The sequence below is a fragment of the Balaenoptera acutorostrata genome, chromosome 9, assembly GCF_949987535.1.
Source record: "Balaenoptera acutorostrata chromosome 9, mBalAcu1.1, whole genome shotgun sequence".
Taxonomy (NCBI): domain Eukaryota; kingdom Metazoa; phylum Chordata; class Mammalia; order Artiodactyla; family Balaenopteridae; genus Balaenoptera; species Balaenoptera acutorostrata.
In genome coordinates, this window is record NC_080072.1 from 48,606,465 (window position 1) to 48,632,733 (window position 26,269).

The 26,269-nt window shown below is 36.7% G+C and overlaps 1 protein-coding gene across 5 annotated transcripts in view; it reads left to right on the forward strand.

Annotated features, from left to right (window-relative positions):
• The first annotated feature begins 285 nt into the window (after nt 1-285).
• The window catches only part of STK33 (serine/threonine kinase 33), an 85,060-nt gene continuing 59,076 nt past the window's right edge, over nt 286-26,269 (forward strand). For 2 of the 5 annotated variants that reach the window (XM_007172809.2, XM_007172811.2), the window contains exons 1-7: nt 286-512; nt 1,574-1,687; nt 5,471-5,584; nt 8,941-9,045; nt 13,553-13,691; nt 15,950-16,038; nt 17,912-17,996. In XM_007172809.2, the coding sequence (XP_007172871.1) occupies nt 288-512; nt 1,574-1,687; nt 5,471-5,584; nt 8,941-9,045; nt 13,553-13,691; nt 15,950-16,038; nt 17,912-17,996 (871 nt within the window). In that variant the 5' untranslated portion in view covers nt 286-287. Of the gene's footprint in view, nt 513-1,573; nt 1,688-4,310; nt 4,415-5,470; nt 5,585-8,940; nt 9,046-13,552; nt 13,692-15,949; nt 16,039-17,911; nt 17,997-26,269 lie in introns of those variants that run through there. The other 3 variants (XM_007172810.2, XM_007172812.2, XM_057552207.1) reach the window with 3 other exon arrangements.

Genomic DNA, 26,269 nt, shown 5'->3' on the forward strand with positions numbered 1-26,269 from the left:
TATTAACTTTCATGTATAGGCAGGATGCTTTTGGTGCTAGTTGCTAGTTTTTCTTTGATTTCTAGGAGGGTGATTGGATAAGAAAGAATTTTCTAAATGGTGATTTCTTTTCTACCTGCAGCTCTCATGTGTGACTGGAAGTCTAGTGCATCATTAACCTAAGGACCTCACCACTTGGAAGTTACAGTTTTCGCCATCAGCTTACCTTATCCTTTTTGGTCTGGTTCTTTTCCTCAAACAGTGGAAACATCTTTCTTTCAAGTTGCTTTTGTTGAAGAGTTAAGCAAATGGCTGATAGCAGCTGTGGTAAAAAATCCACAAAATGCCCCAACTGTTCATCTGCTTCTCAGAAAAATGTACTTTGTGTATGTTCTTGTAAAACAAAGCTTTCTCCAGTGTCAGTGGTGGAAATGTCACAGACATCGAGCATTGGTAGTTCAGAATTTATATTTTCACCAGAGAGAAAAAAAGAAAGACAAACCAGCAAAGATATTACCTCTGGAAAAGATTTGGTAAATATTGAAGATTGTACATCTCAACACAAGTGGATGTCCCATTCCCTGATCCCATCCCTAGATTCATCCATATCCCATGGACCCTTGTCAGCCAATTCATTGCCTTAACTATTAAAGTAACATTTCTTTCTTACATAAGAGGTGAGAAAAGTTGGTTGGTAATTTCTTTTACGCTATTTCCAACCACTGCCCAAATTAATGATTTCTCAGGATTATGAATAATTCAGAATGTTATTCCAGCTTCTTTTTTAAAAAATGGTTTATATGAATTGGTTTTCAAATTGAATTAAATCTGAATTTGGGGGCATTTTCTTCAATTGATGCAGAATGAGATTTATGGTTGTGGTTAAATATAGTGTGGTTATTACTTAAGACAGTTCCTGGTTATCTAGATGGAATATCAAGTATACCTTACAAAGTTGACTTGCATTAGTTACAATCTATTACTACCCAGTTGGACGGGTTTTGGTATATTCGCCTTTATAGTGAAGAGGCACTGTGGAAGATTGTCATTGATATAGCACAACTTTGGAGACAGAGAGCAGTAAGTTTAAGAAAAGTTAGGTTCTCAGCCCTCAAATTTGTACCTTTTTCACATTTTCACCCTAAACTGTTATTTCTGATTTGTATTATGGTATAGTTTTTGCCATATAGGTGTCTCTGAGTGAATTATTGCTATGTTATCTTCATTCAAAGCATATTTTGTGAATGTCTGGCCAGTAATTTTTTGTGTATAACCTATTTGAGATGATTGTTATGTCCTGAAACAAGGGTGATTAAGAAAGCTGTGAAGTTGCCTTCTCTTGTGATGTTAAAGATTTTAAGTCCTGATTTATCTTCTATGCAAGTCATCATGTAGACTTGCGTGGATTCAGGAGATTAGGTTGAATAACTTCTTAAGGCCTCTTTTAGCCTAATGAGTGAATGAATTATATAGGGCTTAGAATTTGAAAAAAACAGTAAACTATCTTGTACACAGTAAATATCTTGACACACATTAAAGATTTGTCAGATTATTATATCTTAAAGTTAATATTATAATTTCTTTTTGGTCCAAGCCCTCAAAAACCTCAAATGTAGAGAGAAAATCATCTCAACAACAGTGGGGTCGAGGCAACTTTACAGAAGGAAAAGTTCCTCACATAAGGATGGACAATGGAGCTGCTATTCAGGTATATAGAAAGCAAACTGAAGCTACTAGAAATTTTCCGGTTTCTTCTAAGTCAGTGTTAATGGCAAAAATGATTTAAAAGTAAGTCTCTAAGGAAAGGAAAGAGGAAACTTACCATTTTTAAGTATGTCAAAGTCTTTACTAAAGAAAATGCAGATTAATTATTTTTTCTGTTCATAGAGGTGCAAATGGACTTTAATAATTAAAGTGGAGAGCATTTTTATTAGACAAAATGAGAACATTTTGGTCTCCAGGTCTTGCCTGTTGCTGAGGGCAGTTGTGGAGTCTTTGTATAGACTTATTCAAGATGCAGACAGAGACCAGGTGACTTAGATGGTTTGGCTGTTCACTTCTTTGATGACCAGTAGTGAGGCTAGAATTTCCCTCATGGGCCCCTCCATATTTTTCCAGCCTGTGATTGAGTGAATACCAATATTATTCTTCCCAGGATTCTAATTCTTATATACAAATATGACTTAAATTTTAGTACCATTTTAGAAATTAAAATGTGTTCCTTTAACACCAGATTAAAGGAACTGCAACAAGAACAACTACAAGAAGAAAATTGTGTTAATGTTAAATAACTTTAAAAAATTGCTTTAAGAAATATTTGGCAATTTACTTGACGGGATCAGAAAAACTTTCTGAGAACTTCTGACCTGAAAAGTTTAAATCTTCCCCTGTAAACAAAAGACCTGAATTTTAAAAAAATCCACAAATTTACTGAGTTTTAAATTTAACCATAAGAGCTTTTATAAAAGCAAAATGTATGTGTTTTGAAAAATTAGGAAAATATAGATAGAAAAGTGAAGAAGATAAAAATCGTGAGCCAGACATAACCAATTTTAACATTTGTTATCTTTACTTCATTTTTCTAGGCATGTATAAGTCTTAACCTATTTTTTATTTTTGTTTTTTTCCTGGTTTAAATTGTAAAAGATTTCAAATATACACATATTTTTAAGAAATAACATTAAATGGTATAGGGGAAGTTTCTTTTCCCCCGTTAAATAGACAGGCTCATTTTGAAGATATCAAGCATTTCAGAAGAGTATAAAAAAGGAAGTTACAGTCATCCAAAGCTCTACTACTTAATGATAACTATTCTTAATATTTAGATGAACAACTTTCCAGACATCAATGTAAGCACCTCCACATATACAGATTTTTCGTAATGGGATCATATCATGCATGCTTTCACACTCTATACTATATCATGGACTTCTTATATGTCAATAAAAAGAGATCTATGTTACGATTGTAATAGCATCCTCTTAAAATTATTACAAACAAGAAGTCATTTTCTCCTTATTTTCATCACTATGTAATGATGCCAAAGCAGTTAGTTGAACAAAAAGATTAATTTATAAACAACTAGTTGGGCAGTTGGACTATTTTTCTACCCACTCTTCATTTTAAAAATCCTATAAACGGTATGAAAATACTGTGTCCAAATTGTGGTTCTATATGTCTAGAGATAAAATGAGAGGTTAATTTTTAAAGGACAAGAAAAGTTGGGGAAGTGGTTAGGGACTATTGAGATTATTTTGTTCTGTGGGAATGAAAGGTTTAAGTTGAGATTTAACTCGTTTTACATAGTGTATAGTTGGGAGTTGCAGGTACATATAATAACATGTTTTGTCTTATTTTAATCATCTTAGTTTTTTGACTTTGATTCTCACTATCAAGTGGTAATGGGAAGAGGGAAAAGCCAAAGTAATTATAAGTCATCAGAAGGCAGTGTCCTGGGGACAATCCCCTGGACAGGATGTGCCCTGCCTGAGTGGGAGTCACCATTCACAACATTCAAGACCTCAGATCTGGAGCTCCTCCTCCAGGGTTCAACTCCGTGTACCCAGTCTTTCACTTCTCTCAAATATGCATATGTATAGGTTCCTGACTGGCTGGCTTGCTGACTAGATTGATTTATTGATTCAGTTCATTTATCAGCTCACTCATTCATTCCACATTTGCACTGCTGTTCCTTTGAAATGCCTTCCTTGCTTTGATTGGATTATAGAAAAATATTCTCAATTATTTTTTTTTTGCCTTGGTTTCCTCACATGCCTATCTCAGAAGCCATGTCTTTCATAGCGTTTTCCCTTATTCTCCCAGTATTTTAGCTCTGGTCTCTGGCCCCAGTGTCATTTTGTATTTTTTTTTTAACTTAAGATTTTATGACTTAAGTAATAATCTTGTCTTTTGAGTAGATTACAAATTATGAGAAAACAGGAATTATGTTTTATTCATCTTTGTAACCCCCAAAGTATGTATGACAAGGAAATATCCAAGGAAAATCTAACATGTTGAAGCTGAACATTTTTCTTTTCTTTTCCTTTTCTTCTCTTCTCTTCTCTTCTTTCTTTTCCTTTCTGTCTCTCCCCTTTCCTCCCTCTGTCTCTTTTTTTCTTTCCCTTTCCTTCTTTCCTTTCTTCCTCCCTCCCTTCCCCTTCTCTCCCCTCCCTTCCCTTCTTCCTTCTCCCTTTTCCTCCCATGCACTAAGCATGAATATTTTGCCTACAAGGTTTCAGGCAGGCTTTTTAAAGGATACAAAAGAAACAGCTTCATAAGGTGTTTCTAGACCATCTTGGAAGGAAAAAAATGAGCCAAATTGTTTGTAAGCAAGAGAGTAATAATAGTGTTTGAGGACCAGTGCATACATGTTGAAGGAAGTCAAAGGAACAATTACCACGGTGCAGAGTTAGGCAGAGAAGCCCTTCATAAGGAGGTAAGTAATTAGTTGGATACGGATCTTCTTTTACAAAAGTAAGAAAGGAATGTAAGCAGTAGAAAACATAAAGTCTAGCAGTAATTTACCTGTTGCATGATGAAGATGAAAGTAGTCACGCAGAGGGAACGTGGCATCTCTAAGGCAGGCTTTGGCTGGCTAACCCAACAGAGGCTTCCCCCAGCAGCATTAGCTCAGGTGTTCTCTCCTGTTCTAGTCCCTGTGCATCATGGGTCGAGAAACTCTTGTTACTGCCCTGGAGTTGATTCAGATCAAGGAGACTGACTCCCTCCAACCAAATTCACAAGAAATGAAAGTGTAAATGAGTTACCTGCTTGTTATTTTACAACATGAAGTGGAATGCTGGTATTGTCAAGACCCACGCATTCTGTCTTTGTAAGCAGAAGTAAAACGATAAGCAGAAGGATCCTTGGTCTGGATAGTGTTACTGTGGATGGTTTTTATTTTTTTTACAGTGCTGATTTATATTAATATTTTGGTCATATATTCCTTTTCCTAAAACAAAAGGAAATAAAACAACAAAAGTGATTTTTTAAATAGAAACAGTGACGATAAAGAAAAAGGGTTACTTGGTAAACAGGAAAGCAGTTGTTCAGTGGTTAATATGTGTTGATTTTATAGTGTAGCTCTCAGAGTTTGGTGATAATTTTTTGGTTGAATGTATCTTATACACACACATATATATTTGCATGTATGTATTAATATTCCATTCCTCCTTTTTCTTATGAAGACATTTCATTAATATTGTAGTTTAGAAGAGGTTCATTTTTTATGCTTTTGAAGTTTTTTACATTTCTTTGTAAGGATTTTTATGGTTTTCCTCTAAAGGATATTTAATAAAATTCATCAAAACTTATTTTTGTTTAATTAAGATGTGTTTATTAATATTGAAGCAAATATGGGGTGTCTTCTATTTGATTTTACCCTGGAGCAGAATCACTCTTCCCTTGGGTGGATACCTGTCAGTATTATATGTTTATTTGTAATCCTGATGAATGGCAGAGAGAGACAAAGGAGCTCATATTTTTTATCCAGGAAATCTATACCTTTGGAAGAATATTGGGACAAGGGAGCTTTGGAATGGTCATTGAAGCTATTGACAAGGAAACAGAAACTAAGTGGGCAATTAAAAAAGTGAGCAAAGAAAAGGTAAGGCATATCAGCAGCATCCTACTGAGGGCACAGTGCCAGTGCAAGGTGGGGTAGGCAGTACAGTTTTTCACACTAACGCAGCTGACCCTGAGGGCCAGGGCCTAGGCTGTTCCCCTGGAGAAACGTGGATATTTCTCTAGCCTTCTGGGACGGAAACAGTTCTTAAACTCAAGTAGACAGGTACTGAAAAGCAAATGAAAGGATTAACTAACATAACCAGCACAACCAAATATCGGTAAAGTTTACCAGAGTGAGCTGAAGGTGAGGGCTGATCATCAGTATGTGTAGATGTAGGGCTGTGGGCTAGCGATGTCTTAGTGAGAAGTGGGTCCCGGTAGTCTCTCCTGATGTGGTTCTGATATACTTTGTCCCTATCTTTGCCTTTCCTTTGATTCCCTATTTCCTCATTGGTAGCTAACTCTGTTTATTCATCCTACCTACTCTTTCAGTTTGAACCACTTTTCCCCCAACTATCTTCTGTACTGTTTACTTGTAAGCACTGTATGTCTCACTAGATTTCATTGGAGTGAAGAATGACTGGGCTTCTTTTTAAGGGAGAATCTAAGTCCTCAAGCTTTATATCTGATCATTTCATCAACTTTAAAACACTTTCTATGCCCAAGGAAAAACAAAAGACAACATTAGGTGTTTTTCCCTTGGATTTGCGATGATAAATATTACACTTACAAAAGGAAATAGTAGGTTTTATGTGTTCTTTAAAACAAGCCATAGGAAATTACATACCATTTCCCCCTAAAGTTTAATAAAGTAACATTAAATCTTAATAAAGGGAGATCCAGAGCCCTTCTAGAAATCTTTAGAATTAACTAAATGAATTGTCGGGGCTTCCCTGCTGGCACAGTGGTTGAGAATCCGCCTGCCAATGCAGGGGACATGGGTTCTATTCCTGGTCCGAGAAGATCCCACATGCCGCAGAGCAACTAAGCCCGTGCGGCACAACTACCGGGCCTGCGCTGTAGAGCCCATGAGCCACGACTACTGAGCCCACGTGCCACAACTACTGAAGCCTGTGTGCCTAGAGCCCGTGCTCCACAACAAGAGAAGCCACCACAATGAGAAGCCCGCGCACCGCAACGAAGAGTAGCCCCCGCTCGCTGCAACTAGAGAAAGCCTGCACGCAGCAACGAAGACCCAACCCAGCCAAAAATAAATACATAAATACATTTATTTAAAAAAAAAAAAGGGGCTTCCCTGGTGGCGCAGTGGTTGAGAATCTGCCTGCCAATGCAAGGGACACGGGTTCGAGCCCTGGTCTGGGAAGATCCCACATGCCGCGGAGCAACTGGGCCCGTGAGCCACAACTACTGAGCCTGAGCGTCTGGAGCCTCTGCTCCGCAACAAGAGAGGCCCGCGCACCGCGATGAAGAGTGGCCCCCACTCGCCGCAACTGGAGAAAGCCCTCGCACAGAAACGAAGACCCAACACAGCCAAAAATAAAAATAATAAATAAATAATAAATTAAAAAATTAAAAAAAAAAAACGAAATGGGATTTTATTTCCTTTGCTCCTTTGGTGTCAGATAGGATTAGGGGTTAGGTTTTAGAGTTATATAGTCAGGATGCCTGCTTGCAACGTTAGGAATTCATAATCTTGCACATACCTATTGATGCTGAGAGTTTTCAGGACACTAATATAGTAAAATAAAGTTATATAAAAAAAAAGTTATATAGTCAATATGAATTGGACAGTATATTACTGCATTATATACAGGTCAAACCATTTGTGGAGGGAGGTAGGAAGAGGATTGAGATGGATACTGTGATAACTCTCCATATCTGGTCTGTACAGGAATTCACTCCTCACAATCACTATTTCTCTTGACCCTCTAGGATAACCTTAAACTGTGACTTTCATCCTCCATGGGTGAGGCACAGAGGGTGGGCAGTTTCCTATCCCTCCTGAGATGGTAATGGTTGAAGGGTAAATGTAATTGGAAGCAGGGATGACACTAGGAAAAATTTTAACTAGGTAAAATTTGCCTTATGATCAATCCCTTTCCAGTCCTTCAGGAACTATTATGTCTCTTCCAAACTTGGCGGGGGCAGGGGTTAGGGGTAAGGAGGGAGGAATAAGAACTTTATTATCCCTTTCAGGGATATTTTCATGTGAATGAGGACAATGTTTATCCTTGAATAATGATGGTAATTTAGATATCAAGAGGGGTGATGATTGGGATGGTGGTAGTGGTGGTTAGGGTGGAGAAAGCCCTTCTGGAATTTCTTAGATGACATTGTAGGCAGTCAGTTACTTACACCCTGAATGAAGGCCTGGTCAGGTGTGGTTAAGGGTAACATGTAAGGAGATAAATTGGAGTTAGGTTGGTCTGCAGGCAAAATCTCCATCTCCATCTTGATCAAGCGTGCTCTCTCCTTCTCTTTCTATCAAATTTTTGAGACTGGGGGACTAGGAAGTAATATAATGCAGGGCTAAGTGTAGAATCTCACTGCCTATTGTTTCTTTTGATATGTATATAAATATAATCAAAACAAAACAACAATAAAACAAAAACATTTTATTTAACAATTCTAACATTTAATGAGACAGATGCTTTATATCCATTTTCTAATTGATGTCCTGGGAAAGTAGATTTTGTTTTTATTATGCTAACATCAAAGGATCAATATGATTTTGAAGGAAATTCCAAAAAGCCTATAAAAAATTGCAATAATTTTGTGACATGACAGAGACCATGTTGTAGCTAATTTATAGAAACAGTCCAAGAAACATGTGGTTTGAGGCCAAATAATATATCTCTTAAAATTGGACAAAGGATAAGATGGGGCATACTTTAATCTTAACACATAGATAAGTTGCATGTTATGTTTTGAAAGAGGAACTTCTAAAGAAAATGTAGGAAAAATATTAAATAACTTTAACTTTTTTTTTTTTTTTTTTTTAAAGATCCTGTGTTTGGTTGTGTGACTTCTTTTTTTTTTTTTTTTTTTTTTTAATGAGGATCTTGAATCAGATGCGTACGTTTGATTGATTGATTGATTTTGGCTGTGTTAGGTCTTCGTTTCTGTGCGAGGGCTTTCTCCAGTTGTGGCAAGCGGGGGCCACTCTTCATCGCGATGCGCGGGCCTCTCACCGTCGCGGCCTCTCTCGTTGCGGAGCACAGGCTCCAGACGCGCAGGCTCAGCAGTTGTGGCTCACGGGCCCAGCCGCTCTGCGGCATGTGGGATCTTCCCAGGCCAGGGCTCGAACCCGTGTCCCCTGCATTAGCAGGCAGATTCTCAACCACTGCGCCACCTGGGAAGCCAACTTTAACTTTTATATTGAGGTATGCAGTAATGAAATTCATATGTGAAATCTATGTTTCCTCATCATTGAAGGCTGGAAGCTCTGCTGTGAAGTTACTTGAACGGGAAGTGACCATCCTAAAAAGTGTGAAACACGAACACATTATACATCTAGAACAAGTATTTGAGACGCCTAAGGTAAAGCTTTGTCAGGTGCTGCATTTTGAAAATTGTTATTATTACAAAATGAACATCATTCCCTTGGGAAGTAATCCTTTTGGGACATAGTGACTCGTGCTTGGCATGAGTCTGTCACTGGAGATTGATGAGAGCATTCTGGAGGACTTTTTATTGTTGATTGTATAGTTAGGTGTCTGATGATTAGATTGACGTCTTTAGTGATATTTCTGGTGGCATGTTGAAAACAAATGTTTAAAATTGAAACAACCTCAGATATAACCCCTTTGTGACCAGAGCTTCCTTAGAAGCGTCTTTCCTTTTGCTTTGGTCCTTGGTTCTCCATTAGAGTCTCTTGGAATACTGTCATAATTTTGCAAGTCTAGCTTCATAGTAGAGTTGGTATGGGCATATTTGGCACTATGTAGAAGATATTTTGTTATCTGTGTCTTAAACTAATATGTTTAATCTTTCTTCTTTCCTAGGTGTGTTCATTCTTGTCTTTCAATGCTTGTAATTTTCATTTAGAGTTGTTCTGAAGCCTAGGTTATTTGCCATTCTGCCTTCAAGTTGTTTATGCCCGTGGGCTTGGGTATTTCTCTGCTCGGAGGCAGTATGATACAGTGGTTAGACATGTGGACTCTGGGATCAGATTGCCTGTGCAATATAATCCTGGCTCCACCACTTATTAGCTCTGAGACCATGGGCAAGTTACTCAACCTCTCTATACTTAAGTTCCCTCATCTGTAAGAAGGGTTTATGATAGTATCAACCTCATTTGGTTGTTGAAGGATTAAACGGGAAAGTGAATATAAAGCATACATCTCATCGACTGTTAGCTATTGTTCTTTGTTTCCTTTGACAGTCTCTAAGGCAGCAATAGTCAATTTGCGTTATGCATTATGCTTGATTCATTAGGAGTGCTTGATAAATGTTAGAGACCACAGTTACCTTTTATGGGAGCAGTATATGGCAGTGGTGCCAGGAGTCTTCTCTACCTTTTCAGTTTTAGAGTTGTGACTTATTTTATCCTCAAATCTGCTTAGAATAGTTTTGCTCTTCATCATCAGTTTTAACCAATTTGATTATGTTGTACCTTGGTATAGTCATCTTCATGTTTCTTGGCTTGGGGTTCATGGAGCTTCTTGAATCTGTGAGCTTATGGTTTTCATCAAATTAAGGAACATCTTGGCCATTATTTCTTCAAATATTTTTTCTGCCTTCTCCTACTTTTAGGACCTCAAGTACACATGAGATTGCCTGATATTGTCCAAAGCTTACTGATGCTCTATTCATTTTTTTCCAATCTTTTTTCTCTCCCTGTTTAATTTAGCAGAGTTTCTATTGTGATATCTTCAGATTCAGTAATCTCTTTTTCTGTAACATCATATGTGCTGTTTATCCCTTCCAATGGAAATTTGGTTTGTATCATTTTTCTATCTTCCATGTTTCTACTTAACATGCTCACTATTTCCTCCTCCTTAAATATAGTTATAATAACCTTTAATGTCCTTTTCTATTAATTCTATCATATGTGCCATTTCTAGGTCAGTTTTAATCGATTGATTTTTTTCCCCCTTCTTTATATGCCTGCTTCTTTATATGCCTGTTAATTTTTGATTGGGTGCTGGCTATTTTATATATTCTTACAACTATTTTTGAGCTTTATTCTGGGACATAGTCAAGTTATTGGAAATAGTTTGATACTTTTCAAGCTTACTTTAAGCTTTGTTAGGTGACACCAGAGCAGCCTTTGGTCTAGGGCTAATTTTTCCTAACTAATGTGGGAAGACCCTTTTGAGTATTCTACCCCATGAATAATGAGATTTTCCACTCTGGCTAATGGGAATGCAAACCCTTCCTGGCCATGTGTAAGCGCCAGTGATTGTTCCTTCTGATCTTTTCACATGGTTCTTTTCCCAACTTTGGGTAGTTTCCTCATACATATGTGCTAGTTGGTACTTTGCTGAAGAGTCGAGGGGGGCTGTCTGCAAATCTATGGAGCTTTCTCTCCATAGATTTCTCCTCTTTGGTAATCTTCTCTGTGAACTTTAGTTGTCTTGGCCTTCAGGGACTCCCAGCACCATCTCCTCAGTTCATGTAGACTGCTGGGCTCTGTTTGGATTCCTTTTCCCTTCTCTGTGGCTTGGAAACTCTCTCCAGACAGTAAGCTAAGATAATCACGGGGCTGGCCTCATAGGTTTCCCCTCTCTCAGGGATCACTGCCCTATGCTGTCTGATGTCTAATGTCTGAGAATTGTTATTTTATGTATTTTGTCCATTTCTTAAGTTGTTTCAGGAGGGAGGGTAAGTCTGATCTGTTACTTCATCTTGGGCACAAGTGGGAGTCCAAATCTAGAATAATTTGAAGGCCAAAGAAACCATCATTTGTGATTGTCTTTTTGATGTATTGTTTGCCCTTGATTCTCACAGGTCACATCTGACTCCCCATCTTCCCAACTCACACAAATGCCTAGACCTTTCGTTGAAGCCATCTTAAGAATGAATGGAAATTGCTACCTGAAGGGTTAGGCTAAGGGAGTAATGCTGATCATGCAGTTTGACTATGTATGGTTTCTTGTGAGTCCACATGTTCTCCAGGTCTACACAATTACTTTTAATAATTATAGAAAGAATTGTAAAAAACTTCTGTTGATATAACTTTTATCAACGTACATATTTTAAAATGACATCAGTTTATATTGTAAGCACTGCTAATATAACTTTGCCTTCCAGATAGTTCACTTTCCATTTCATTTCATGATCCCTACGGTGCTGTCAGTGGAAAAAATATGGCCTAGTTCAAAATCTTATTTATGTGTTAGACTTTGCAGAATTCTGTAGTTACTTTTGAAATTCTAAACATCTTGAGGTTGGGTGAGTCAGAATTTTGACTCTAGGAAGAAAGGTTGTTAGCCTTCTCCTCCTGTATTCGTGCTTGCTGACTGAACACAGAAGTTGCACTAGTAGTGGTAATAGAGTACGATCAGATCCCAGATTCTTAAAAACAGCAATGAAAATGTGCTATAGGATAGAATGGAGACATGGAGGGTAGTCTGTGCCTGAATAGCATAGGTATGAAAAAGACATGCATTTTAGTTGACTGTGAATCTTTTTTGACTTAATAGATGACTTGGCTATCGGAATACCTAAGGTGATCTTAACATGTATGCACAGAAACAGCAAATATGGAAGAGGCATTTCATTTGTGGCTTTTTACGACTTATACCCAATTAGTCACTAAGTCCCACTATTTCCCCCTCCAGGTATTTTCACATCTTTTTCTTCTTCCTTCTTTTCTCCATTCTGTGCCTCACATCTACCCTCTTATAATCAGAGGTCAGCTTACACAGCATGTGAGCCAGTGGCATGCGGCCTGTTTTTTTATGGCCCATAAGCCAGGTTTTTTACATTTTTAAATGGTTGGAAAAAAACGTAAAAGAGTAATATTTCATGACATGTTAAAATTATATGAAGCTAAATTTCAAAGTCCATAAATACAGTTTTGTTGTATTGTTTATGGATGCTTTTATGCTGTAACAGCAGAGTTGAGTGGTTGCAAGAGATTGTATGTCCCTCAAAGCCGAAAATATTGACTACCTGGATCTGGCCTTTACAGAGAAAAGTTTGTTGAGCTGTGCTCCTCATCACTGTTAGAGTGTTCATTTAGAAATGCAGAACTGGTAGTAGCATATACCTTTCCCCCCACTCCAGACATCAGCTTAAAAATCTGCAGTGGCCCCTTATTGCATATGGGAAAAAAAAAAATCCCAGCTCCTTTGTGTGACATCCAAGACTCCTTACAGCCTGACACCAACGTGTTCTTTCTGGCCTCACCCCTCACCATCTCAGTCTTCTCTGACTTACCAAACTCCCAGTGCTATTAACACTGAGATACTTGTTATTCTTTAACTGCCAGCGCTGGTTTCTTTCTTTCTTTCTTTCTTTCTTTCTTTCTTTCTTTCTTTCTTTTCTAGCCTTGCGGCGCTGGCATGCGGGATCTTAGTTCCCGACCAGGGATAGAACCCGCGCCCCCTGCAGTGGAAGTGCAGAGTCCTAACCACTGGACCACCAGGGAAGTCCCACCAGTGCTGTTTTGAGCTTTGGAGTCTGCAAATGCCATGTGCTGTGCCTGTTCCTGCCCATATTCTCTACCCATAAATCCCTATTCAGTCATCCAGACGTGCCTGTATGTCGCCTCTTCAGTGAGCATTCTTTAGGCAAAGGCTCCCCTCCTCTGTAACCTCATCACATTTCGGGCATTCCTCTTCTGTTAGCCATTACCCCATGGTATTGTGATTATAGCTAAACCCTGAACTCCTTGAAGGTAAAGACTATGTGTCTTATGCTTCCTTTTTCCTCTAGTATCCTGCATAGTATCTTGTACATGATAGATAACAAACAGTTTTGAATGAATACATCGATTGTAACCATATTTCTGCTATATATATACAGTGTATAACATTTTAAAGATCCTCAACTAAATAATTTGTGCTCTCTGTCTCTCTTTTTAAATTTATAATGTCAGAAAATGTACCTTGTGATGGAGCTTTGTGAGGATGGAGAACTCAAAGAAATTCTGGATAGGAAAGGTCATTTCTCAGAGAATGAGACCAGGTGGATCATTCGAAGTCTCGCCTCAGCTATAGCCTATCTTCACAATAAGGGTAAGAAGAGGATCATCCAGCTCACTGACTCCATGAGCACAGATACCACTTTTGTTTAAGGGCAATTGTATTCAGGATTCATAGTGACAGAAATAATGCCTACTAATACGGAAGATTTTCTTTTAAAAATTAAAAAAATTTTCCTTTTTAACTTTATAGATATATTTTAATTAGAAGCAAGGCAGGTATGCAATTACATTGTACACAGACAAGATGAAATTATGAATGTTTCTACAGAACAGTTTGAAAAGCTAATATTATCAAATCAAAAATAGACAATCAATAATAAAAGTGAAATTTCTAAAAACACATATATTAATAATGTTAAAAATCTATATATTCTAGGCATTTAAAAAATGTTAGATTAATTATTAGAGCAATTTTAGGTCCACAGCAAAATTGAGAAGTTACAGAGAGTCCCAGATACCTCTGCCCTCGCATGCACATCCTCCCCCGTTATCAGCATCCCCCGTCAGAGTGGTACATTTGCTACAATTGATGAACCTACGTTGACACATCATTATCACCCAAAATCCATAGTTTGGATCCATAGAATCCAAAATTCTATGGATTTTGACAAATGTATAATGATACGTATCCACCAGTGTAGTACCGTATGGGAATCGTTTCACTACTTTAAAATCCACATTTAAATATTATTCTAATTCTTCTAATTGCTTTACTGTTCTTTGGTGTTATTGCTACTGTTTTTCCTCGTGCCCCTGCTTTTTTTTCTTCAATGTTAGTTTGGCTTACATGTGACTTTAGAAACTTCTCATTTTATAGATGAGAAAAAGCTTTGTTCCAGAGAGGTGAAGTGACATGGTTAGGTGTGGCAGAGCTGGTACTGGAACCCAGGGGTTCATTCAGCAGATATTTCTTGAGCACCTACAGCACTGTGGTTAGTTCTAGAGTTACAGAAGTTAAAAGACAAGGCACCTGCCCCTCAAGGAAATTGAGAGGCAGATGGGAGATGGAGTACAGAAAACGAACTGTAATGCAACATGATAATTTCTGAAAGCCATATAAAGTGCAAGGAGCATAGGTATATTAAGTGCCTCATTTGATTAGGAAAGTCAGGGAAGAATTCACAGAGGAAGCAAAGCTTGAGCTGAGGAATACAAACTCAGACGAAAAAGGGAGGGATTTCCAGGCAGAGGGCAACAATTTTTGCCAGGGCAGGAAACCAAAGGCTTAATATTATGCTAATGTCGATTCTCCCACATTAAGCTGTAAATTCAGTATAATTTCAAACTAAATCTTAACAGGATTTTTCATGGAACTTGATAAAATTATTTTGAAATGGGTGAGAATAGTAAAGAAAACAATGAAAAAGAAGAACAGCAGAGGCAGCAGAGAGACTTGTCCTGCCAACTACTAAAACATATTATAAAGATATATTAATTAAAATTTTGTGGTATTTATGTAAGAAGAGATAAGGAGAACAATAGAAACAATAAAAATTCCAACACAGGCTGGAACTGTGTAAGGGAACTGTAAATAATTAGGTATAATTGCCAGTCCAGGGCTCATTCAGCTTCATTTTTCCAGAAATTATGCCTATAACTTTTTAAGTTTAGGGAAATGATTGCTATGGATATGAACTGAATCAGTTATTTGCAAAGGAAATATTTGGTACATGAGAGTATTTGCATGTACGTAAAAGTCGTACCTGAGCTCTGACATGTTCAACTGGAGATTTTGTGTCTCAGGGGTTTTTGTTTTTAATTTTGATGTATAAAGAGTAAGAAAGTGGTACTGCTGTTGTAGAAAAATATACTGAAATAAGTGGAGTTTGTATACGTGTTGCCAGGTTGCAGTATGTTAAATGTTTACACTGGCAATAACATATGCATAGAAGTAAAGAAGTAATCCTCTATTTGAAGAGCGAAGGACATGGGAAACCTTCCCGGGCTTGTAACTACACGTGTCTCCCTCCTCCAGGGAATACCTAACCTTGGACAGGGTCCTCTTCCACACTTACCAGGCCACTTGTCATGAAGAGCGGCCAGTCGGAGCAGCAGGGAATTGGGGAGAGGTGAGGGAGTCAAAGAAAATGGCTCCTTAAGGTTAGAAACATGGAGAAAAGGGACTTGAATATCAGGGAATAGAAGAGGGCAGGATTACACCTGGCCCTTCTCAAATTTTTCAACAGTGGATGTTAACTGGTCGAGTATATTTATTTGTTCTATTTGTGTCCTCTTTAATTATTTTTTCATTATCCATTTCATTTGATTTGTTGTTTATTTTCTTGGTAGATATAGTACATAGAGATCTAAAACTGGAAAACATAATGGTTAAAAGCAGCTTTATTGATGCTAACGATGAAATGAACTTAAACATAAAGGTAAGATATTAGAAATGGTGGTAAGTCTTTGCCTATAAACAGTTTGATAGTGAAGTGGCAAAGTACATCCTCTTTTTAGATACGTTTTGAAAGCTTTTAAACAGCCAAAACTAAGTGGCTTGTGCTAAAAAAATTAAAATTTCACAAAAGAGGTTGTGACTGACAAGAATAATTTTACAAGTTAAGTGGTGCTATTGAATTTTTCTAAAGTACATATTCATTTGGATAGTTCTAAATCATTAGTTAATAGCAAACAAACAGATGCTCTGAATTCTAATTAATTTCAAAATTATGCCTGGTAATTTGATGTAAATGTGTTACAGATCTAGAGAAAAAGTACACCTTGGCTGTGCCTTTGATACTAAATTAATGCTGAAGTCTGTATTTCTCATTTAAAAATAAAGTCTATATTTCTCATTTAAAAATACCCAAATTTAATAATTTGGTTATTAATATTTATGTCCTAAGAAAAATTAATATGCCAAGTATTTATTCTTGAAGACTTTATTCAAATTAAGTGTTCCTTAATGTCAAATAAATGATAGGATACATTATTACTTAGCACTTTAAAAGTGGCTGCTTTCAAAATATATGAATGTGTTAATTTAGGAATAAAATGTCTGTGAATAACTTGCTCTGTTGCATTTAAATAGGTTTAACAGCATTGTTGTTTTACCCAAGTAAAGTAAATGTTCTTAAATATTTCCACTGTAAACTCTACGAGAGCAGGAATTCTGTGTGTCTTATTCGCTGTTGGTACCTGGTGTAGTGCCTGAAGCATAGTATGTGCTCAATTAATATTTGGTGCATAAAGGAATAAATGCTCTCCAAAGAACTGAATTGGATCATGAAAGCTTTTATATATTTGATATCTGTATAAATTTTCTGTGGAGGAAGATATGTATCATAATGCTCCAAGTAGGATCATTGTGAACACTCCTGGAGAAATTTATTAATCTCTTTAGAAAAATAGTGATATCACAATGTTGATAGGAATATTTTCTTACTCCATAAGGTACTGGAAACTTTCCATTCAGCGTCTGTGGACCAAAAGCCTATCTTTGGTTGTGTGATCAATAAATGTGCCTGTTTTTCTGCTTTCAGCCCAAGGCTGTTCCAACTTGGGAGACAAGACCAAGGGCACGTACTGAATATTTAATAACCAGATGTTTAATGACCAAGATTTAGAACTGAGCAGAAAGCCTGCAGTTACAGCAGTAGGCCTCCTGTGTATTTGTAGCTATATTGTGGTTTTTTTCCTGTTAATTTGCTTCTCGTAGTTTTTAATAGTGTAATAATTTTTTGAATTAATATACTCTAGAAACACAAAGGAAATAATAGTAAAGAAAAGATAGCATTTACTAGAGATAATGTCTTATAAATAATTATTAAAGGGGGGAGTTTCCTTGAGTGCTGACAAGGATAATGATTTGCATTTATAACAGCGCTTTAAACTGGAACATAGCTTGAGCATCAGAAAAATAGATGATAAACTTACTAAGGCCAGAATGTATTTTACAGTGAAAGAACTTTATAAAAATAACTTTTTCATTTGAAAAAAGTTAAACGCCTTCTTGCAAGAACAACTTCCTATGTTGAACTGGTGAATTTAATTAGAAGGAATGAACAATCAACATCATGGGTGTTTTCTCAAGATTTGACAAACCAAGCTTCTCTTTACTAAGTTTCTTCTTCACAAGGAGGGGTGGGTGGGGAGGGGAAGCAAGGTCCTTATTAGTAATACAAGTAAAGCCCCTCAGTCCTCAAGAATCCCTGAATTAAATGCAATACAATGCGGTGAAAGTCCCATTTGCAGAATGAGTGAATTCTGGGACTGGAACACAGGTGACTCCGTATGAGTTTCTTCTTGTAGGTGACTGATTTTGGTTTAGCGGTGAAGAAGCAAGGAAGGAGTGAAGCCATGCTGCAGACCACATGTGGGACACCTATCTATATGGGTAAGTTAGTAGACTTAAAATGATTTTTTTTCTATATGAAAAAGTAGAACAACTGGTATGGATTAAAACTTGAGCAGTTCAGTTTCACGTCATGACTTAATGGCCCTGATCAAGCTACCTTTTCTTAGGTCAAATAATTTTAGTTGTTTTAGCAGATTTCTCATAGTTCTTATCTTCAAAGATTATAGTTTTCATTATTTCTCTGGGCTCTTCTTATAGCTGTTTATGTCTCTTAGGTAATCATACACCCAAACTTAATTATTGTTTTATTAATTCATGCTAAAATCATGAGTATGTTTTGCTTCTTTCCATTTTTTATCCAATTTCATTGCCATCCAGTGGTTTTTCATAGAGTACTGATTAAATATATTTTATAAACCAAGTTGCCTATTTTTCTAAATGTGATTTTTATACTTCAGCTTTCCTGAAGTATAATTTAAATACCATAAAAATGTACCATTCAGTGATTTTTTCATACATCCACAGAGTTGTGCAACATCACCACAATCCAGTTTTAGAACAGTTCTACCCCCAAAAGTTGCCTCATGCCCATTTGCACTCAATCTCATTCCCATCCCAACCCCAGGTAACCACTAATCCTTATCTCTCTAGATTTGCTGTTTCTGGACATTTCATATAAATGGGATCGTGCAATATGTAGGCTTATACGCCTGGCTTCTTTCACATAGCATGACGTTTTTGAGGTACATCCCTGTTGCAGTCTGTTTCTTTATATTGCTGAACAGTTGTCCATTGTATGTTGTTTATATATTTATTAGCTGATGGGCATGTGGATTGTTTCCAGTTTGGAGCTATTATGAATAATCCTGCTATGGACATTCGTGTACAAGTTTTTTTTTTTAAGCTTTTTAAAAAATTTATTTATTTATTTTATTTATTTTTGGCTATGTTGGGTCTTCGTTGCTGTGCGCAGGCTTTCTCTAGTTGCGGCGAGCGGGGGCTACTCTTTGTTGCGGTGCGCAGGCTTCTCATTGCGTTGTCTTCTCTTGTTGCAGAGCACGGGCTCTAGGCATGCGGGCTTCAGTAGTTGTGGCTCGCGGGCTCAGTAGTTGTGGCTTGCAGGCTCTAGAGAACAGGCTTAGTAGTTGTGGTGCATGGGCTTAGTTGCTCCATGGCATGTGGGATTTTCCCGGACCAGGGCTCGAACCCGTGACCCGTGCATTGGCAGGCGGATTCTTAACCACTGCGCCACTAGGGAAGTCCCTCGTGTACAAGTTTTTATGTGGACATGTGGTTTCATTTTCCTTGGGTAGCTACCGAGGAGTGAAATTGCTGGGTCATGTATTTATGTTTATACTTTGTAAGAAACTGCCAAACAATTTTCCAAAGTGACTCTAATATTTTACCTTTGCACTAGCAATGTATGAGAGTTCCAGTTTCTTCACATCCTTGCTAACTCTTTATATTATCTATCTTTTTTTTTTTTTTTTAGATGGGTTTTTTTTTTTAAATCTTTTCCCTCTACCCATCTTTTTTTTTTTTTTTTTTTTTTTTTAATTTTATAGCTACTTTATTTATTTCTTTATTTTTGGCTGTGTTGGGTCTTCGGTTCGTGCGAGGGCTTTCTCTAGTTACGGCAAGTGGGGGCCACTCTTCATCGCGGTGCAGGGACCGCTCTTCATCGCGGTGCGCGGGCCTCTCACTATCGCGGCCCCTCCCGTTGCGGGGCACAGGCTCCAGACGCGCAGGCTCAGTAGTTGTGGCTCACGGGCCCAGCTGCTCCGTGGCATGTGGGATCTTCCCAGACCAGGGCTCGAACCTGTGTCCCCTGCATTAGCAGGCAGATTCTCAACCACTGCGCCACCAGGGAAGCCCTATCTATCTTTTTAATTATAGCCATTCTAGTGGTTATGAAGTAGTATCTCATTGTGATTTTTAATTTGCATTACCTTAATGACCAATGATGTTGAGTATCTTTTCATGTACTTATTAGTCATTCATATATCTTCTCTGATGAAATGTCTATTCAAATCTATACCTATTGAGATGATCATATATTTTTTCTCTTTAAATTTATTGATGAAATAATTACATTAATAGATTTTTAAAATGTTGAACCATCCTTGTACTTTTGGATTAAACCCCACTTGGTTTAATGTACTGCCATATTCAATTTGTCACCACTTTATTTAGGAACTTTGAGTGTAGCTTTCTTTCTTTCAGCTGCCCTTGTCTTTTTTGATGTTAGGATTATAATATCCTCATTTTAAAAATAAAATATTTTCTCTTTTTGTATGCTCATGAACCACTTAAGCAATAGAAATTACCTATTCATTAATTATTTGATGAAATTTCCCCTTAAAATTTTTTGGTCCTGATACCCTTTGGGGAATAAAGTTTCTATTATCAATTTATATTAGGTTATTCAAGTTTTTCACATCTTCTTGAATCATTTTGATAATTTATGTTTTTCAGAAAATTTCAAAATATCCAGTGTAACATTTGCAAAAATGAGTCCTGTGTTCAATCACAGAGAAAATTCCTAAAAGTTGAAAACCTTTAAGTCACAATTACCTAGTATAATGAAGAAAGCCAGACAGAAAAACCAAAAGGCTAGATAAATTAACACACATTCACATGAGCATCAAACACATCCCAACCACCTAGAAAATTTAACCCCCCCCACTCCCCTGGCAACCACCCATTTGTTCTCTATATCTATGAACCTGTGTCCATTTTGTATTATGTTGTTTGTTTGTTTTGTTTTTTAGATTCCACATATAAGTGAAATCATACAGTATTTGTCTTTCTCTTTCTAGCTTATTTCACTTGGCATAATAACCTCAAGAACCATCCATGTTGTTGCAAATGGCAAGACTGAATTTTTTATGGCTGAGTAGTATTCTATTGTATATGTAAACCACATCTTCTTTATCCATTCGTCTATCAATGGGCACTTAGGTTGCTTCCATATCTTGGCTATTGTAAATAATGCTGCATTGAACATAGGGGTGCAGACATCTTTTCAAATTCGTATTTTTGTTTTTTGGGGTTTTTTTCCAGAAAAATACCCAGAAGTGGAATTGCTGGATCATATGGCAGTTTTATTTTTAACTGTTTGAAGAATCTTCATACTATCTTCCAGAGTGGCTGCACCAATTTCCATTCCTACCAACCAGTGCATGAGGGTTCCCTTTTCTCCACATCCTCACCAACACCTGCTACTTGTTGTCTTTTTGGTGGTAGGCATTCTGACAGGTGGGAGGTGGTATCTCATTGTAGCTTTAATTTGCATTTCCCTGACGGTTAGAGATGTTGAGCACCTTTTCACGTGCCTGTTGGCCCTCTGTATATCTTCTTTGGAAAATGTCTATTCAGGTCCTCTGCCCATTTTTAAATTGGGTTGTTTGGTTTTTTGATGTTGAGTTGTATGATTCTTGGTATATTTTGGTTATTAACCGTTATCAGATATATCATTTGCAAATATCTTTTCCCATTTAGCAGGTGGCCTTTTCACTTTGTTGATAGTTTCCTTCTCTGTGCAAAAGCTTTTTAATTTGTTGTAGTCCCATTTGTTTATTTTTGCTTTTATTTCCCTTGCCTGAGGAGACACATCCAAAAAATATTGCTAAGACCTGTGTCAAAGAGCATACTGCCTATGTTTTTTCTAGGGGGTTTATGGTTTCAGGTCTTACATTTAAGTCTTTTATCAATTTTGAGATTATTTAAATTGTATATGGTATGAGAAACTAGTCCATTTTGAGTCTTTTGCATGTAGCTGTCCAGTTTTCCCAACATCATTTATTGAAGAGGCTGTCATTTCTCCATTGTATATTCTCGCCTCCTTTGTCATAGATTAATTGACCATATAAGTGTGGGTTCATTTCTGGCTCTCTATTGTGCTCCATTGATCTATGTGTCTGTTTTTGTGCCAGTACCATACTGTTTTGATTACTGTCACTTTGTATTATAGTTTGAAATTGAGCAGCATGATATCTCTAGCTCTGTTCTTTCTCAATATTATTTTGGGTATTCAGGAGGGTCTTTAGTGTTTCCATACAAATTTTAGAATTATTTGTTCTAGTCTGTGAAAAATACCATTGTTATTTTGGTAGGAATTGCACTGAATCTCTAGATTGCCTTGGGCAGTATGGTCATTTAAATAATATTAATTCTTCCAGTCCATGAGCATGGTATATCTTTCCATTTGTGTCATCTTCAATTTCTTTCATCATTGTCTTGTAGTTTTCTGAGCACAGGTCTTTTACCTCCTTAGTTAGATTTATTCCTAGGTATTTTATTCTTTTTGATGCAATTGTAAATGGGATTGTTGTCTTTTTTTTTTTAATTGACGTATAGTTGATTTACAATGTTGTGTTAATTTCTGCTGTACAGCAAAGTGATTCAGTTATACATATGTATACATTCTTTTTTATATTGTTTCCTTTATAGTTTATCACAAGATATTGAATATAGTTCCCTGTGCTATGCAGTAGGACCTTGTTGTTTATTCATTCTATGTATAATAGTTTGCATCTGCTAACCCCAAACTCCCAATCCACCCCTCCCCTGCTCCCCTTCCCTCTTGGAAACCACAAGTCTCTTCTCTATGTCTGTGAGTCTGTTTCTGTTTTGTAGATAGGTTCATTTGTGTCATATTTTAGATTCCACATATAGGTGATATCATATGGTATTTGTCTTTCTCTTTCTCACTTACTTCACTTAGTATGATAGTCTCTAAGCCCGTCCATATTGCTGCAAATGGCATTATTTCATTCTTTTTTTTTACTGCTGCGTAGTATTCCATTGTATATATGTATCACATCTTCTTTATGCATTCATCTGTCAATGGACATTTAGGTTGTTTCCATGTCTTTGCTGTTGTGAATAGTGCTAGTATGAACATAGGGGTGCATGTAGCCTTTTGAATTAGAGTTTTGTCCAGATATATGCCTGGCAGTAGGATTGCTGGATCATATGGCAGCTCTATTTTTAGTTTTTTGAGAAACCTACATACTGTTTTCCATAGTGGCTGCACCAATTTACATTCCCATTAACAGTGTAGGAGGGTTCCTTTTTCTCCACACCCTCTCCAGCATTTTTTTTTTTTTTTGAAGTTTTAAATTTTATTTTATTTATTTTTTTATACTGCAGGTTCTTATTAGTTATCCATTTTATACACATCAGTGTATACATGTCAATCACAATCGCCCAATTCATCCCACCACCACCCCCCTCCCCTATGCCACTTTACCCCCTTGGTGTCCATACATTCTCTATATCTGTGTCTCAATTTCTGCCCTGCAAACCGGTTAATCTGTACCATTTTTCTAGGTTCCACATATATGCGTTAATATACAATATATGTTTTTCTCTTTCTGACTTACTTCACTCTGTATGACAGTCTCTAGATCCATCCACGTCTCTACAAATGACCCAATTTCGTTCCATTTTATGGCTAATATTCCATTGTATATATGTACCACATCTTTTTTATCCATCGTCTATCGATGGGCATTTAGGTTGCTTCCATGTCCTGGCTATTGTAAATAGTGCTGCAATGAACACTGGGGTGCATGTGTCTTTTTTTTTTTTTTTTTTGTCCACACACACACACTGTATTTTATTTTTACAAGAGATAAATAGACTGACACCAAGCATTGTACATGGATGACCACAACAAAAGCAACAATGATTGCAATTACCAAACATGAAACACACTCCTACTATGTCATAATATTGACATTCAGTCCAGTAATCCTCCACTGTAACAGCTCCTTTACTTTGCAGTGAAAATTCATTTGTATATTCTTTGCCTCTGAGTCCTTGTGGGATTTTTTTTTTAATTCAGACAGATAGTCACAAAAATTATACTCATCCTCATCAGTTCACTCAGTCCCATGTAATTAATTTTTTTTTTATCTTGATCTTTTGTTAGCACTTTTATGAGTTCATCAGTTTTTCATTAGAGTTCTGAAAATGCTTATTCATTCAGTTCAGCAGTACAGTCAGTTACCAGAAACCTGTACTTGTCAGAGTCTTTTCCATGAATTTCTTGAAGATGAAACCCTTTTATAGGAACATATTTGCAAAATCATCAGAGTACACCCAGAACTGTCTGTAAATGACAAAAGACTTAAAAATGACCATGGTTAAAGATTTGATGAAAGTTCATAATAATGCAGTTGACAAGAAAAGTAGTTATTTCTGAGATATACATTTTAATAACTAGTAATAACTAGGATTATTACTTATAACATTATACCAGGACATATAAGATTTTTAGAAGTTTCCTGTAATGTCTGAAACATTTATATTAACATATTTCCATACATATTTCCATACAAATACAAATATAAGATTTTTAGAAATTTCATGTAATGTCTGAAACATTTATATTAACATATTTCCATACATATTTCCATACAAATACAAATATAAGATTTTTAGAAATTTCATGTAATGTCTGAAACATTTATATTAACATATTTCCATACATATTTCCATACAAATACAAATATAAGATTTTTAGAAATTTCATGTAATGTCTGAAACATTTATATTAACATATTTCCATACAAATTACCCAATGAAAGTTTAGTATTAGTTGTTTTGTTTGTTTTTTTATACTGCAGGTTCTTATTAGGCATCAGTTTTATACACATCAGTGTATACATGTCAATCCCAATCGCCCAATTCAGCACACCACCATCCCCACCTCACCGCAGTTTTCCCCCCTTGGTGTCCATATGTCCATTCTCTACATCTGTGTCTCAACTTCTGCCCTGCAAACTGGCTCATCTGTACCATTTTTCTAGGTTCCACATACATGCATTAATATACGATATTTGTTTTTCTCTTTCTGACTTACTTCACTCTGTATGACAGTCTCTAGATCCATCCACGTCTCAACAAATGACTCAATTTCATTCCTTTTTATGGCTGAGTAATATTCCATTGTATATATGTACCACAACTTCTTTATCCATTCGTCTGTTGATGGGCATTTAGGTTGCTTCCATGACCTGGCTATTGTAAATAGTGCTGCAATGAACATTTGGGTGCATGTGTCTTTTTGAATTACGGTTTTCTCTGGGTATATGCCCAGTAGTGGGATTGCTGGGTCATATGGTAATTCTATTTTTAGTTTTTTAAGGAACCTCCATATTGTTCTCCATAGTGGCTGTATCAATTTACATTCCCACCAACAGTGCAAGAGGGTTCCCTTTTCTCCACACCCTCTCCAGCATTTGTTGTTTGTAGATTTTCTGATGATGCCCATTCTAACAGGAGTGAGGTGATACCTCATTGTAGTTTTGATTTGCATTTCTCTAATAATTAGTGATGTTGAGCATCTTTTCATGTGCTTCGTGGCCGTCTGTATGTCTTCTTTGGAGAAATGTCTATTTAGGTCTTCTGCCCATTTTTGGATTGGGGTGTTTGTTTCTTTGATATTGAGCTGAATGAGCTGTTTATATATTTTGGAGATTAATCCTTTGTCCGTTGATTCATTTGCAAATATTTTCTCCCATTCTGAGGGTTGTCTTTTCATCTTGTTTGTGGTTTCCTTTGCTGTGCAAAAGCTTTGAAGTTTCATTAGGTCCCACTTGTTTATTTTTGTTTTTATTTCCATTACTCTAGGAGGTGGATCAAAAAAGATCTTGCTGTGATTTATGTCAAAGAGTGTTCTTCCTATGTTTTCCTCTAAAAGTTTTATAGTGTCCAGTCTTATATTTAGGTCTCTAATCCATTTTGAGTTTATTTTTGTGTATGGTGTTAGGGAGTATTCTAATTTCATTCTTTTACATGTAGCTGTCCAGTTTTCCCAGCACCACTTATTGAAGAGACTGTCTTTTCTCCATTGTATATCTTTGCCTCCTTTGTCATAGATTAGTTGACCATAGGTGCATGGGTTAATCTCTGGGCTTTCTATCTTGTTCCATTGATCTATGTTTCTGTTTTTGTGCCAGTACCATATTGTCTTGATTACTGTAGCTTTGTAGTATAGTCTGAAGTCAGGGAGTCTGATTCCTCCAGCTCCATTTTTTTGCCTCAAGACTGCTTTGGCTATTCGGGGTCTTTTGTGTCTCCATACAAATTTTAAGATGATTTGTTCTAGCTCCGTAAAAAATGCCATTGGTAATTTGATAGGGATTGCATTGAATCTGTAGATTGCTTTGGGTAGTATACTCATTTTCACAATGTTGATTCTTCCAATCCAAGAACATGGTATATCTCTCCATCTGTTGGTATCATCTTTAATTTCTTTCATCAGTGTCTTATAGTTTTCTGCATACAGGTCTTTTGTCTCC